The following is a 17,232-nucleotide window of genomic DNA, read 5'->3' as shown; positions in this document are numbered from 1 at the left end:
TGAATCTTTCTGTTTGTCTTCAATGCCTTCCTCACAACACAAGTCAAAGATTTATTAATTTTTTAAGGCCCAGTGGAATGCCACTTCATCTACAATGTCTTTTATGAGTATTCAGTATGAAGCATTTCTTCCCTCCTAGCATTTCTAAGTACTCAGTTGAAACCAAATACCATATCATTACATCCTGTTTTATATTTGTCTTAATGTTAAAGCTCCTTGAAGGCAAGAATCAAATTCAACTGAATTTCATATTTTTGTAAAACTTTATATCCAGTTCAGAAGGCACCCAACCACTGGTTCTATCTGTTAAATGTTTTGCTCACTCTAAAAACAAGTTAAAATTTACTACCATATAACCAATGAATTTGCCATAGCAATTACACAACATTGAAAAAATATAAGGCACTATGTAGTTCCTTCGATTATCTCCTAAAAAAGATAGCAGTAATTTTCATAATTAATATCTGATTCTATAAAATAAGCTTTTACTAATTATTATTATTAAAAATAATATCTAAATTACAGAGAGCTACCACCTCACACCCATTAGGATGGCTACAATTAAAAAAAAAAAACAGAAAACAACAAATTTTGGCAAGGATGTGGAGACACTGGAACCCTTGGGCACCGTTGGTAGTAATGTAAAATGGTGCAGCCACTGTGTAAAACAATGGGGTGGTTTCTCAGACAACTGAAAACAGAATTACCATATGATCCAGCAATTCTACTTCTGTGTCTATACCCAAAAGAATTGAAAGCAGGTATCAAAGAGACATTTGTACCCCCATGTTCATAGCAGTATTATTCATAATAGCTAATACATGGAAGCAATCCAAGTATAAACCAACACATGAATGGAAAAGCAAGCAAAATGAGGTATACAGTGGAATATTATTCAGCCTTAAAAAGGACAAGGATTCTGCAATATGCTGCAATATGGATGAACCTTGGGGACATTAGGCTAAGTGAAATAAGACTGTCACAAAATGACAAATATTATATGATTCCACTTATATGAGGTACTCAGAATATTCGAAATCATAGACAGAAAGTAGAATGGTGGTTGTCAGGGGCCAGGGAAGGGGAGAATGGAGAGTTAGTGTTTAATGGGTACAGAGTCTCACTTTTACAAGATGGAAAGAGTTATGAGGATGGATGGTGGTGATGGTTGCACAACGTGAATATATTTAATACCACTGAACTGTACACCTTAAAATGGTTAATTTTGTTATATGTATTTTACCACACACACACACAAATCTAGCAATTACTGAGCATTTCTTTCATGTCAGTTCTGCTGTAAGAAATTTACCATCATGTATGTATATTATGTATGTATTATTTATTTCTCACAAAGCTCTAGTAGGTGGATAACATTACTATTATCACCATTTTACAGATTAAAAAATAGGCACAAAGAAGTTAATGAGGCACACAAGGTCACATGACTAATATAATCAGAGTCAGGACTTCAACCCAGGCAACCTAGCTTAATCACTATGACATTCTAGTATCTCACAGCAAAGTCTACTAAGAAAACCTTTAAAACACAATGAGAGAAAAACAGCATTGCAACCTTCGCAGGAGCAATGCTATAAAAAAAATCTGTATTTTTGTTAACCTAGTAACCATCTTTTCTTCTTTAACTCTGTTTTTCACATTCTACCTATTAATAGATTTTTGAATTTCCTTAGTGGCATTTCTAGATGCCTCTTTTTTTAATCGACAAAGTATTTTTTTACAGTGCCTTTCAGTATTAGGTCCTTCCTCTCAAGCAAGTTATAAGTTTCAATTGACAGTGACAAAAACAGATTATAATAACCAACTACCTAGTCATACATCAAGGTAATAACAGAATCTGGAAAATTAACTCAAATGTTCTGTCAACAAAGTAAAAAATAGCTGGGCTGCCAATGATTTCATCTATACATTAACATCAGCATTTTTTTGTGTTTCTCCAATTTTTCTGGAGCCAAAAAAATTTTTTTTAAATTTCACACCTATTCCCTCAACTCTTGCACCCAATCCTTTCCTCAGACTCCAAACAACTTAAGCATCAAATCATCTCTTTTCTCCACTGATCTTGCACAAACTTTTATGCAGCACTCAAGGTTTTCTATTACATACTGCAGTTATCTGCTCATACTTCTTATCTCCCCCTTCTAACCCAAGTTCTTTAAGGATGAGGTCTGTGAATGGTTAATATTTGTAACCCACACCTTTTGTCCTCAATTATTTTTCAGTGAATGAAAGAGGCAAATGATAATAAGAAAAAATTGCTAATGTCATTATCCAACATATGAAACAAAGAAGAGGTTTGTGGGGGAAGATACTGAGTTTTATAGTAAATATTGTTAATTTGGAAATCTATGTAGATGTTGATCATCATCTAGAAATACTCTATTATAAAATGATATTCCAGAGTTAAAGACACAGAACTGGGAATCATCCAATTTCTGCAATTTTCAACAGGGAAATTTCTCTCTGCTAATTGCTGTCAGCATTCACCAGGATCACTGAGAAAGCAATAACCCAACCAAAGAGACTTTGGGTCCAAGTTCCATCAATAGGAGACAGTCTCTTTAGGAGGCTGAGGGATACATAAGGGACTACACCTACTGGGCATCAAGCTGGGACATTTCTTTATACATAGATGAATGGAGAGAGAGATTTATTATAAGAAATTGGCTGATGTGATTATAAAGGCTGCCAAGTCTTATAAGACCTGCAGTTGGCAAACTAGAGACCCAAGAGAGCTGACGGTATAGTTCTAAGTCTGAGTATGGCAGGCTTAAGACCCAGGAAGAGCCGATATTTCAGTTTGCACCCAAAGTCAGGGAAAAAACCTAATGTTCCAACTCAAAAGCAGTCAAGTTGAAGGAATTCCCCCTTTTTGGTGGTAGGGTCAGACCTTTTGGTCTATCCAAGCCTCTAACTGTTAGGGTGAGGACCATCACATTAGGGACAGCAATCTGCCTTTACTCAGTCTACAAATTCAAATATTAATCTCATTCAGAAGCACTGTTACAGACATACCCAGAATAATGTTTGACCAAATGTCTGAGCACCCCATAGCCCAGTCAAATTGACACATAAAATTAATCATCACTGCATCTCAACCACAGAGAGCCAAGGAGTCTAGACCAGTAGCTTTCAAACTCTGTATCTCAGAGCCTCAAGAATAAAGCACTGGACTTCCTAGGTGACACAGTAGTTAAGAATCTGCCTGCCAGTGCAGGGGACACGGGTTCAATCCCTGGGCCGGGAAGATCCCACATGCCACGAAGCAACTAAGCCCGTGTGCCACAACTATTGAGCCTACACTTTAGAGCCTGTGAGCCACAACTATTGAGCCCATGTGCCGCAACTACTTAAGTCCATGCACCTAGAGTCCATGCTCTGCAACAAGAGAAGCCACAGCAATGAGACGCCTGCACACAAGGAAGAGCAGCCCCCACTCGCTGCAACTAGACAAAGCCGGTGTGCAGCAACGAAGACCCAACACAGCCAATAAATAAATATATAAATTTATAAAAAAAACCTAAAAAATAAAAAAGGATAAAGCACTGACCAAGAGAGAACAGATAAGATATATTAAAGACAACGAAGACCAAAACCTTGGGGGTAATGCCTATGTTTAGAAGCTAGACAAGGAAAAGAAGTCAAAGATTACAGGAGGAAAACTAGGAAGTAGATTTAACCAGGGCAACAGAAGAGATGTTTCAAGAAAAGAATGTAGTCAATTGCTGCAAATGGATCAACAAGGCTGGACAATGAGTATGGTCACTAGATTGGCAATGAGTATTCCCACTACCAGAAACAAGTTTCTGTAATAAGATAGGAACAAGAGAGGATGGTAAGAAACTGGAAAAGCTGTAAGTAACAAATTCCACTTTAAAGAATAATGGTAGAAAATACTTTGGGGAGATAGGAACAAGAAAAGAGGTGAAAAAGTTAAGTCTGGAAAAAGGGAAAGAATACCTCTTCCCTCCAAACCAAAAAGAAGAGGCAAGTATATCTGAGATGGACAAGTGCATACAAAGAATAACTTTGACCTCACTATTTAAAACAAACAAACAAAAAAGGTAATTGGAAGTCCTAGCCACAGCAATCAGACAAGAAAAAGAAAAGGAATCCGAATTGGAAAGGAAGAAGTAAAATTATCACTGTTTGCAGATGACATGATATGATACAGAGAAAATCCTAAAGATGCCACCAAAAAACTATTAGAACTAATAAAGGATACAAAATGAATTTTGCCAGATACAAAATTAATGTATTGAAATCTGTTGTATTTCTATATACTAACAAAAACTAGCAGAAAGAGAATTAAGAAAACAATCCCATTTACAATTGCATCAAAAATATTATAATAAAATACCTAGGAATAAATTTAACCAATACAGGTAAAAGACCTATACTCAGAAAACTATAAGACACTGATGAAAGAAAGTGAAGATGACACAAATGGAAAGATATACTGTGCTCGTGGACTGGAAGAATTAATATTGTTAACATGGCCATAAATGGTGCTGGGAAAACTGAACAGCTACATGAAAAAGGATCAAACTGGATTTTCTCACACCATATACAAAATTAAATTCAAAATTAATTAATGACTTAAATGTAAGACCTGAAATCGTAAAACTTCTGGAAGAAAACAGGCAGTATGCTCTTTAACATCAATATTAGCAATGTTTTTTTGAATATGTCTCCTTAGGCAAGGGAAACAAAAGCAAAAATAAATAAATGGGGCTACATCAAACTAAAAAGCTTTTGTACAGCAAAGGAAACATCAACAAAATGAATAGATGGTCTACTGAAAGGGAGAAGATATTTGTAAATGATACATCTGATGAGGGGTTAATATTCAAAATATACAAAGAACTCATACAACTGGATATCAAAAAAACAAATAACTTGATTTTAAAAATGGCATTTTTCAAAAAAAAATGGCATTTTTCTTTTTTCTTTTTTTTTTGCATTTTTCCAAAGAAGACATATAGTGGCCAACAGACACATGAAAAGATGCTCAACATCACTAATTATCAGGAAAATGCTAATCAAAACCACAATAAGGTATCACTCATACTCGTCAGAATGGCTATCATCAGAGACAACAAACAAGTGTTGGTGAGGATGCAGAGAAAAGGGTACTCTAGTGCACTGCTGGTAGGAATGTAAACTGGTACAACCACTATGGAAAACAGTATGGAGGTTCCTCAAAAAATTAAAAACAGAACTACCATATGATCCAGCAATTCCACTTTTGGGTATTTTTCTGAAGAAAACAGAAATAGTAATTTGACAAGATACATGCACCCTTATGTTCAATGCAGTATTATTTACAACAGCCAAGATATGGAACCAACCTGTCCACTGACAGACAAATAGATAAATAAGATGTGGTGTGTATGTATGTGTATGTGTGTGTGTGTGTGTGTGTGTATATATATATATAATGGAATATTACTCACCCATAAAAAAAGAAAAGAAATTTTGCCATTTGGAACTACATGGATGGACCTAGAGGGTATTATACTAAATGAAATAAGTCAGAGAAATATCATATGATTTCACTTATATGTGAAATCTAAGAAGCAATACAAATGAACAAATAGAACAGAGACAGATCCATAGATATCAACAACAGAGGAGACGGACTTCCCTGGTGGTCCAGTGGGTAAGACACCATGCTCCCAATGCAGGGACCAAGGTTGGGGAACTATATCCCGCATGCATGCCGCAACTAAGAGTCCGCATGCCACAACAAACATCCCACATGCCACAAAGACACAGTGCAGCCTAAATAAATAAATATTTTTTAGAAAGGGGGAAAAAGAAAAGAACAGAGTGAGGTCGGGGGTGGGGGTGAGGGAATGAAATAGGTGAAGGAAATTAAGAGGTACAAACTTCCAGTTACTAAATAAATGAGTCAAGGGGATAAATGTACAGAATGAGGAATACTATCAATAATATTATAATAACTTTGTATAGTGACAACTGGTAGCTAGACTTATCATAGTGATCATTTTGTAATGTATAAAAATGCCAAATCACTATATTATGTTGTGTACCTGAAACTAACAGTGTTGTAGGTCAATTATAATTCAATTTTTTAAAAAGGTAGCGAGGTCAATGAGAGGTGGAAAGGGTAAATTAAGGGTTTAAGGAAAGTGATGCAGGTTTGAAATAATTCACAAAAACTTATCAGTGCATACCCTTTAGAGCAGTTATAAGAATATGGGACAGCAGGACTTCCCTGGTGGTGCAGTAGTTAAGAATCCGCCTGCCAATGCAGGGGACATGGGTTCAAGCCCTGGTCCGGGAAGATACCACACGCTGCAGAGCATCTCAGTCCGTGTGCAACAACTACCGAGCCTGCACTCTTGGGCCTGCGAGGCACAAAAGAAGCACCGCAATGAGACGTCCGCACACCACAATGAAGAGTAGTCCCCACTCTCTGCAACTAGAGAGAGCCCGCACACAGCAACGAAGACCCAACTCAGCCAATAAATAAATAAATTTATTAAGAAAAAAAAAAAAAAGAACATGGAAGGCTTTACACCTAAACAAGTCCCAGGTTCATGCCATCTTACCCCAGAAATTACATGGAACACCAAGCTTTCAATAAATGTATTTTAAGCATTAAATATAAACATATCAGTTGCTTTTCAGAACAAAGCTGGTTACTTCCTTATTTGATTTTTTTTAAATTTTATAAAGAGACTTCAGTAATCTATTCAAATAATGTACTACATTCAGCTAGACAATGAAAAACAACATTTTATTCAACTTTACCTCTTCTTTAAAATTAATGTTAGGCATTGTGCTAATGGGGATATAAATGTTTTTAATGTTAATATAAGCAACTTTTAAAGAGTCAATAGCCACAAAACTTTGCAAAACCATTTCTATGAAAATAATTTGATTCATTACTAAAATCTTTGAAATCTACTCAAAGTAGCTAAATTTATAGCTATTAACTAAAAGTGTGATTTAAACTTAAATTGCCAGAAGACAGTTTTAAGTACTATGCTTTTTTCCCGGTTTTGGAAACAAAAATTTGAACTAAAGTATTTAGATTACTGTGAACAAAAGACACTAGAAGGAAATAGGAAGTAAGACTGCTGAGTGAGAAGAAAAACACCCTTCAGTTTTTACCACAAAGCATAAAATTCTTACAGGAAATGAATACTTAAGTATGTAAAGTAATTATAAAGAATAGGCACTGCTATCTTATTTCCCAACAAAAAATATGAATCTCAGGGAAAAATTTTTAAATAGAGATGAATGGTGTGTGAAAAATTAAAAGTTCCATGCCAATGTTTGTGCCACAGACTTCTTAAATCAGCCTTTTATTAGTGTTCTGTTTACCTTCCCCTTTTGGCCTAAATTAAACCACTTTACCTTCCTGTACACAAAAAATGATGAAATCTTAGTGTTAACAGAAGGGCTAAGAACTTTCCTTTGAAAATAAAAATCCTTTTATTTTTATTTGTAACAACTGCACACTAAACCTCTGATTAAAGACCTCCAATAACTATGCACTGACCACCTGAGAGGAACCGTTACCAAATGGCTATTTATAAGTTCCTTTATTGATATTTGACTGTATACCTGACTCCTTGAGTTTTCATCCCCATTGGTCTTCTTCTACGTTTTGGGACAATGAATTTTAAAACTAAGTTACTAAACTGAATTTCTCAACTCACAGAGAAAAATATAAACAAATAGTATCTGCATAATTTTAAGCGTTCTATAAAAGGTATTTTAACTTTTAGCACCTGCTACCAATTGTCTATTAAAATCTAGCACAAAATGTTGCTTAATTTGCACAAAGCAATGCACTTAATATACTGGAAAATCTAGTACATAACTGTTTCATCTTTTTTACAAGAATACCATGATTTTCAGGTATTCACTTCCTGAACTGCTTGAGAACCTATGTTAAAAACATAAAACTTTAAAAGAAAAAAAAGTCAACTTCCTTTTTTATATGGCAACTTTCTGAACTTTAAATATTATTCCTGAAAGGATCTCAGAAATCATCTAGTCCGACCAACTTTATATCACAGATGAAGAAACTTGGATTCAAAGTGTGAATTATCTCCAATTAATATTTTCTTCTTCAGGCAAAATATCTCCAATCCTTTTAACATTTCCTTAAATAGCACAGCTTCTAGATCCTGAACACTGTAGTCTTCTCTTTTCAAGACACACTCTAGTCTACCACTGGTCCCTTTTGGAATGTGGTGCTCAAACATAATCATTACATGGGGTCTTAAAAGAGCAGAGTATAACAAAATGATAAACAACTATATACCTCCTCAGCTATGGCACAGTTAAGACTCCTTTAGAGAACCTAAGCCACCTCAATTCAGACACTGCCATTTAGCAAAGCTACTGAAGTACACTATAGTAATCTAGCTCCCATCTCTGACTGATCAGCTGATCAACTCATGTTATTTTTGCTTACCTGTCTATGACTCATGTCTCTCACAACCAATTTGCTTACTCCTGGATCCCTCCCCCTATACTTTAAACAAAATCTAAGAATATGTTTCTGCTAAAACTTGCCCAGAAGCCTAGTTAATTCCTAGAGTCTGAGCAGCTAGTAATTCTCTGCAACTCCCATGTGATCTGATTTCCCAGATTTTGCTAGAGGAATTTTTTCTATCTTTAGGAAACTATACTTATCCTCATCAGTCCTGCAAGATGATTTCTGAAAACACCCCAAAGAGGGAAAATATCAAGATGATACTGTGACAAATATTAAAAATGAGTAGGAAAAGGTGTATGCAGAGACACAATGAAAGGGATATAAATGAGTATCACAGCCCTGCCCCCACCAAAGGAAAGGGTGGAGAAAACATCGGTTGAACCAGAAGTGACCAGTGTAAACTACCAAGGGCAACAGGGAAAGGAAGCAGTGTTTTGCAGCGAAAGCACTGGCAACCTATGTTACAGGTTTTAAGTTGCAAAGAAACTGAAGAAAATATTAATTGGAGATGAGTCACTCTCTGGATCTGTTTCTTCATCCTTGAAACACAGTTGGTTAGACTAGATAACTGTGGTTATCATCTTAAACATCTCTAAAATATGAGTTCATTTAACTAATTAAAATAGCATTATTACATGAAAAAAATTAATAATTCCTTAACTTCTCTACATTTCAGTTTCCTCAACTGTGAAATAGGTATGGGTTGCTCTGATCTCACAGGATTCTTAGGAACTCTCTACTGTCTCGGTTATTATTAAAAAAAAAAAAAAAAGTTCAGTTTGAATATTACAGCATAGATAAAAAGCATGTAGCTCTTGGGTTCTGGGTCCAGTCTTGGATCACTGATAGCAAGTAATTCTGGTCGACCCAGAAATATCAGCTTAAGATGATAACCACAGTTCACCTGGAATGGTAACTTCAACTCACCTGGAATAATCTATTTCCCTTAGTGAACAAATGACTTTCCAATGCTGGGAGGTTAGAATTAGAGATATAGAGATAATGAAATAAACCAAAGTCACTTATAAATATTTTATTAAATTCAAGATAATGTATGTATTGTGTAGATACATACACATGAAGGTGTGATGCGAGGAGGAGGATTATTTGAAAGTGACCTGGATGCTCACTTTGGGTTACCTGGACAATCAGGGGCTCTGCCTTCTGCCAATGGGAGGGCTGAGCCCAAACTCAGCTCCCTACAGAACCAGAGGCTTCTTTTTCCCTGATAGCAGAGACTGCAACTTTTCATAGCTCCTGAGATCTCCAGGTTCTAGGCAGCTGCCCTTCCCAAACTATTCCTATCAACAGCTGATATCTCTAATACAGACTACATGGTGTCAAACACCATGCCCTCATGCTAAATCCATAAAAAGGAGATCCAAATTTGGAGAGGGATCTCTCTATTAGAACACTGACCCAAATGTGAATCCAGCAGTAATCTGGCCTGAGCAGGATGGGAGGAGCAGGGAGACCAGTGTCTTCCTTTTTTTTAAAAAAAAAAAAAAAAAAAAAGAGTTAAAGGTCACAGAACATAAATCTGCCATATTAACCATTTAAAAATGTACAATTTGTTGGCTCTCAGTACATTCATAATGGTATGTGACCATCACCACGATGGTAAGAACACTGAAATGTTCTAATTCCAGAACATTTTCATCACCCCCTCCCCCCCAAAAATCCCTGTACTCGTTAAGCAATCATTTCCCATTTCCTCTTTCTCCCAACCCCCTAGCAAACACTAATCTGCTTTCTTTCTCTATAGATTTGCCTTTCCTGGACATATCATATAAACTGAATCATACATGTTTTTTTGTGTCTGGCTTCTTTCATTTACAATGCTTTCAAGGTTCATTCATGTTGTAGCATGTATCAGGGCTTCATTCCTTTGTATTGGGTGAATAATATTCCATTGCACAGACGCACCACTTTTGCTTACCCATTCATCAGTTGATGGACATATGGGTTGCTTCATTTTTTGGCTATTATAAATAAAGCTGCTATGAACAACACAATTTTTAAAATGGGCAAATGACAAATAGACATTTCTTCAAAAAAGATATAGAAATGGCCAACAAGCACATGAAAAGATACTCAACAACACTAGTCAACAGGGAATCAAAATCACAAGGGACTTCCCTGGTGCCACAGTGGTTAAGAATCTGCCTGACAATGCAGGAGACACGGGTTCGATCCCTAGTCAGGGAAGATCCCACATGCCGTGGAGCAGCTAAGCCCGTGCACCACAACTACTGAGCCTGTGCTCTAGAGCCCATGCTCCACCACAAGAGAAGCCACCACACTGAGGAGCCCGCACCTGCAACGAAGAGTAGCCCCTGCCTACCGCAACTAGAGAAAGCCCATACAACTAGAGAAAGCCTGTGTGTAGCAACAAAGACCCAATGCAGCCAATAAACAAATAAAATAAATTTTTAAAAAAAGAAATTATTAAAAAAAAAAATCACAAGATACCACTTTACATCCATTAGGATGGCTATAATCCAAAAAACAGAAAATAACAAGCGTTAACAAGAATGTGAAGAAATTAGAACTCTCATACATTGCTGGGGGGAATATAAAATGATGCAGCCACTATGGAAAGCAGTTTGCTGGTTCCTCAAAAAGCTAAACATAGAATAACCAACACTTCTACTCCTAGGTAAAGGCCCCCATCCACACTTTTTGATTTGGCTTAAAGTTTTCCCTTCTTGGGCTTCCCTGGTTGGGCAGTGGTTAAGAATCCGCCTGCCAAAGCAGGCGACACAGGTTTAAGCCCTGGGCCAGGAAGATCCCACATGCCTCAGAGCAACTAAGTCCATGTGCCACAACTACTGAGCCTGTGCTCTGGAGCCCTCGAGCCACAACTATTGAGCCCACGTGCTACAGCTACTGAAGCCCATGCACCTAGAGCCCATCCTCTGCAGCAAGAGAAGCCACCCCAATGAGAAGCCTGTGCACTGCATTGAAGAGTAGCTCACCGCAACTAGAGAAAGCCCGTGCGCAGCCAATAAATAAATAAATATATTAAAAAAAAAAGTTTTCCCTTCTCCTTTCAAATACTTTAGGAAATGACTGCTATTTGTTAAAAAACAAAAGAAAACCAAAAACCATGACAAGATGACACAGAATATTAAGAGGAAATATTCTGATATTATATTGAATATTTATGAGTCCCATTTAAAATGTGAAATTAACCTGTGATTTTCAAATTGAAAGGTGTTAAGAAATTATGTTTCCAAATTTGTAAATAGTATTGAAAAGCTTAAGAGAACTTAATAACAAGTATTTCTTAGTGTGAGTTGTAATCAAAACACATTTGGAAAACATTGCACTGGTTAAGATTTTTCTGGTTTCTGATCGTGTTATCCAAAAACATCCTCATCCTTTTTTCTTAACCTTCTTAATATCTGCTTTTTTCTCTCCAGACATTTAAAATGGCTTTTAAAAATCAACAATTCAACATAAAGCCATCCAAATCATGCAAAATTTGCTTCTCCTTCCCTAAACGCTGGTTGATCCTAAGTGCCTACAGAGTAGCCAAATGCTGATCTAATTAGCTGAATAATATGATTCACAATTAAGGTGAGAATGAGGCTTAAACATTTCTAGAAGCCACAGATATTATAAGAGCAAAATACAAATCTTCAATGGTATACTATACAGGGAAAGGAAAAGTCTAAATCCTGCTGCCTCTTTTCTAAGAGAAGACATTCTGTCCCAGGCATCCTTACCTAATTTTTCCAGACAGTAAGAGTATATGAACTCAGCAACTATACTACATAGACTACAGTTCTATTCTTCACCTGCATCAATACAGGTGTTTAAAGAGTCCTTTAAATGGCTTTCTCCCCATCGCTCTGGGGCTGGCCGGCCTGCCTGCCTCCCTCCCTCTTTCCCTTTCTTCTACTCATTCATTCATTCATGGTTAAAAACAACAAAACAATATACATAAGAATTTCTATAATGGGGTTAAAAATCAAAATTCCTTGTTTACCCTGAAAAATAAAGGCGATAAGGAAAAGAAAGTAGGACTGTATGTAATGAGGGGACAATGAGAGAGATAAAACTTATCTTAAATGCCTATCAGTGACAGCCAGATCCTTGATTATAGGTTTTCAAAATTCACAATCCTAGAAAAAGATAATATTAATAGCAAGCAATTTTTTCAACTTGCCTAAACACATTTAATCCTTTACCACACAATCTAACATTCACAGTATACTTGGGAATAAAGAAAACAAGATTCAAAATAAAAAATGTTTCTTTAACCTAATAAATTATGTACACAAGTATGAATTAATTCTGTGTTATACTAAGTTTGAAAAGTTAGTAAGAAAAGACTATACCTGAGATATTTGGCCCTGGACTTTTGTAGGCTGAGTTGTTCGAATATTTAAAGACTGGCTTCTTGTTACTGTTGCCCCAGAGAGAGATTTTCCATTCACCTTTCTTTCAAGGTGACAACTTGCTGGTGATCTCTCTTCAAGAAGAACAGCATCCCAAGGATCATCTGCTAGCAAACCTGGTACATTTTTCTCTTCTTCATGGTCCAGTACCTCTACATTGTCCACCTTAGGCTTACTTAGAGGATCCAAGTCTAACCAGTCAAATTTACTGATATCTTCAGACTTTGGAGATACCTGTAGGTTGCTGATTGTAGCTTTTGAATTTGTTATCTCCAAATCAGTCCTTGCTTTCCCATTTTTTAAAAATTCCGATGTACTAGCTATTTTATCAAACAGCTTTGCCATGTCAGGACTGACTACTGGACGATATATAGGTAAGCTTCCTTGTGCATGAAAGGGTGTGGTAGGTGTCAAAGGATATGAAAAATATGGAGACTGTCCTGGAAGTCTTAAATATATAGGTTCTGTGGATGGAAAAGTAGGCATTCTTGGATTGAAGCCATTTTGGAATACAGTCTGTTTACTACTGTAAGTTGACTGATAAATAGAAGGTAAAGTGTAACTGGAAGGCCCAGATAATCCAGATGGCCACTGTCCTCTCTGAATAGCAGGTCTAAGATAGAGCTGTGCTGAAAATGAAGGGCTCAGAACAGGAGTAACTGGCAATACAGGTGTTCTTCTAGTCTCGAAACTGTCATCCAGCAACAGTTTCTCAAGTTCAGCTTGGGTAAGCTTTTCTACATCAATATCTACTGCTCTTTTTTGGGTATCTGATTCAGGAAACACCATAAGATCATAATCCTGTTTGTTATAAGCTTGTGCTTTTTGTCTGGTGCTGCTTGACAACTCAAAGCCTCTCTGATTATCGGTCACCTGCCTATCCTTTTGCAGTTTTGCTAAAGCCTCTGCTTCCATCTGTAATGCTTCTTCTTTATCCACATCTTTTGTTCTTGTTGGTTCCAGATGTGAAGGTGAACACTGCTTAAATCCATTGTTGTTGGATATCTGAGCCATGTCCACTCAAAAGACCAAACCTTTCCCAATCTATTTTTTTCTTGCAGCTTCCAAAACAGCAAGACCTGTACATAAAAATAAATACAACGCTCAATCAGATTTTTTAAAACACAAATTTGTTTTGTTTGTAACCTACCACATATGATTTAGGATTTAGTGCCACTTACAAATACACCACAAAATGAAATGAAATGAAATGAAATGGGGAAAATCTGGGTTAAGGAACACTTTTAAAACACCTCATACACTGTTGGGTTAAGAGAGATGTTTAGACATATATGACTTTATCCCATTCCCTGACCTAACAGGAAAGTTAACACAATAAATGAATTCAAGAAGCTTTCACATCAGTTGTCACACTGGCTGCCATTAACCAGTTGCACTTCTGGCAGATTCTTGGCATGAAATGGCTTAAGTACTAGTCACATATTTTCAAGAGTTCAGACAGGGTTTACTGTTATGCAAAGCAACTCAAAATGGTTTCAATCTTTTGCTATTTGTAAAATTGTTCAAAAGCCAATTAGCAATAAAAGTATTCAAAACCTAGTAAATAAAATCAACTTATTTTATGACATCATCATATGAAAAACTAAGCGCTTATAATAGTCTAGAAATTTTAAAAATGTAATTGTAACATAGAGTAGAATAATAAGACAAATGTTAAGGCTATAAGAAGCTGTAACATGCACTCAAAGGTTAAATTATGGCTGAATTTGTCACATAGTTCTGATCACACTTCTATTCTGATTACCTGCAGTTAATTTAACAGTTATATACTAAAATTTCTCCTTTTCAAATTGCCAAAATATCTATTCATAAACTAGAAGATTGTTTATTACACTTTCTCATGATCAGTTAATAAACATTTATACTCCTCTATATAAAATAAACACTTACTTCAGATCAAAATTACCCTTTGAAGCAAAATGCCCAATTAAAGCGTTAGTTATCTACCATGTAACAGAGGGCACAATTCCTGCTTATAATCAATATGACACAGGGATTAAATGTGGGTTCTGGAGTCACACCACCTTTATTTATGATGCTGTAAGACCCTGGGCAAGTGAAAACTTTTCCACATGCCTTAGTTTCCTAACTTTTAAAATATGAAAGAGTATCTATCTCCTAAATTACAAGTGATTAAATGAAACAATGCAACTAAAAGTGTCTATCACTGGCCTTAAGCATAAGCATTAAATAAGTGGCCTCTACTGTTAATCTAATCCGATTTGAGGTGCACTGAGTTTGAATACCTATAAAAGCAAGAGAGCTCCTATTTACATCCTTTTTCTAGTACAGTGCTTATCTACAATATGTGCTCAATAAATGCTTAATGAAGAGACAGGGTAACATCCAAAGTGAATTCAAATTAATTTAACACAAATGAAAATCCTAACTGTTGAGGTATACTAAATGAAAAAATTATTAGTGATGAGGACCTGAAGAAAGGTATTCAAGAAAAACATCTTTTGCAATTCTTTTATACAACTATAGTTGAATTTCTGAGGCATTTCACTGAAAAGCTATTTCAAATTTTTCGCTTTTCTGGCAGGCTGCAAAACTAGGCATGATGTACACTTGAAGTTTGTACACTTCACTGTATGTAAACATTTTATCAAAAGAAAAAACTCAATATTGACTTGCTAAATATGCACAAAGTACGAGGGTGAGTCAAAAATGATCTGCACTCCAGTTATATTAAAACTTCTGTAAACTCTACAGCCAGAGTGCAGATCATCCTATTGAATTCCCCTTCTTTATCAATGAGTCCCTCCTTTGCATTATTAATTTCTCCTTTACTTGCTTCTGCTCCTCTACCATAAAAATGCTCAAGTTTTCTCCATACTGCGGGGAAAAAATCTGAACATTCCCCTTTTGACTCAAGCAGCTTTCATCTTAATTTTTTCCTTTCACTGCCAAACTTCTCAAATGAGTGACCTAGAAAGTCCTTTCTTCACTTACTCTGCCTTAGGAAAATTCTACTTTTCCTTCAGGGCCCAGTTCAAAATATAGTCCCCTGTCTGAAGCTTTACTTAAGCAGCTCTTATCAGAATTTATCTTTATAGCTTGACTAAAAACTTTTATATGCTGTTTTTGCCTGCTCAGCATCCTTCCTTCTGGTAGCAGATTCTATAACTTCCTTTTTGGAAACTACTTGTCTCTCTTTTGTTTCATCTACTCTGAATTGAGCTGGACCATCCTTACTCCTCCCCCTACCCTACCCCAACTTCCGAAAGATTCAAGTCTGGCCAATCAGAGTTAACTCCAGAGTTTCTAGAACTGTTTGGAAAGGAAGCTTATCATTGAGGTTGCTAAGCCTGGCACTGTTTTGGCCATCTTTGCCACCACTTGAGGAGATATTGCCTGAGAACAAACCTAAGCCAAAAGAAAGCAGAGCTAAGATAAATGAGATAAATTCTAGATATTACATTAAACATCTGGATCCAACCCATGTCCAAAGCCAGTCTTTTCATTTATGTAAGCCAATAAATCCCCCTCCTTGGTTAAGCCGGTTTAAAATTACTTTTTGCCATGAGAACCAAAAATATTTTGATTAACACAGAATCGGCAACCTGTATAACTAACTAAACAGACTAGAATAAGCTTAAGTGGGGAGGCCTAGTTTGCTCAGTTTTTTCTTCCCCATTACATTTAAAAGCACCTTGCTTAATAAATATGTAACTTAATTTAATGAACATGTGTTTTAACAGGAGGAAATGAAGGCTATTGGAGAATCCTGGAGAAGGGATTTCAGATGGCACAAGACTATGGATATATGACGAAAGAAATGACTCAAGTTTAATTATTTGCTATCCAACAACACAACACACTGCCTATTTTTCACAAAAGCAGATGAATTAGAAAAAAACAACATTCTCCAAAGATAAAGATATGGAACTGCAATTCATCTTCCACAAGTATAATGCCAATTTGTTATTTAAGTATTCTTCTGGCTATCCTATTTGCTAATGATAGGACCTGCCCCCAAGGTGGGAATCTGGATTTTTTTAAAGTACGTTTCAGATACACTTAATTCAATGGAGAACACACTCCAAATATTTCAAATTAATATTATCTTTCATTTACTGACAAAGATATAAAATTAATACTTTAAAATATATCTTAACAATGAATGTGGTGTTTTTTCACATCAGTTCATTTGCTTGCTCTATCCCTAATTCCAACCCAAAGCAGTATATGCTAAAGTAAATACAATTCTAAGTAGTTAGTAACAGCTATCTATTAGCAGTTAAATACCATATTTTAAAGTTTGGGGCCTTAAAAAAGAAACATATTTTAGTTTCCCAA

The 17,232-nt window shown here is 36.0% G+C and overlaps 1 protein-coding gene across 2 annotated transcripts in view; it reads right to left on the bottom strand.

The window, feature by feature from the left end:
- The window catches only part of PIK3C2A (phosphatidylinositol-4-phosphate 3-kinase catalytic subunit type 2 alpha), a 97,156-nt gene that overhangs the window by 56,294 nt on the left and 23,630 nt on the right, over positions 1 to 17,232 (bottom strand). For both annotated transcript variants that reach the window (XR_009055360.1, XM_057747717.1), the window contains exon 2: positions 12,850 to 13,988. Coding sequence is in view for 1 of the 2 variants with exons in the window: in XM_057747717.1 (XP_057603700.1) it covers positions 12,850 to 13,923 (1,074 nt within the window). In the remaining variant the exon portion in view is untranslated. The remainder of the gene's footprint in view (positions 1 to 12,849; positions 13,989 to 17,232) is intronic.

This window comes from Hippopotamus amphibius, chromosome 9 (genome assembly GCF_030028045.1).
Source record: "Hippopotamus amphibius kiboko isolate mHipAmp2 chromosome 9, mHipAmp2.hap2, whole genome shotgun sequence".
In the NCBI taxonomy this organism is placed as follows: Eukaryota; Metazoa; Chordata; class Mammalia; order Artiodactyla; family Hippopotamidae; genus Hippopotamus; species Hippopotamus amphibius.
The sequence above is the reverse complement of the archived record's forward strand: the minus strand, read 5'-3'. Positions and strand labels throughout refer to the sequence as shown.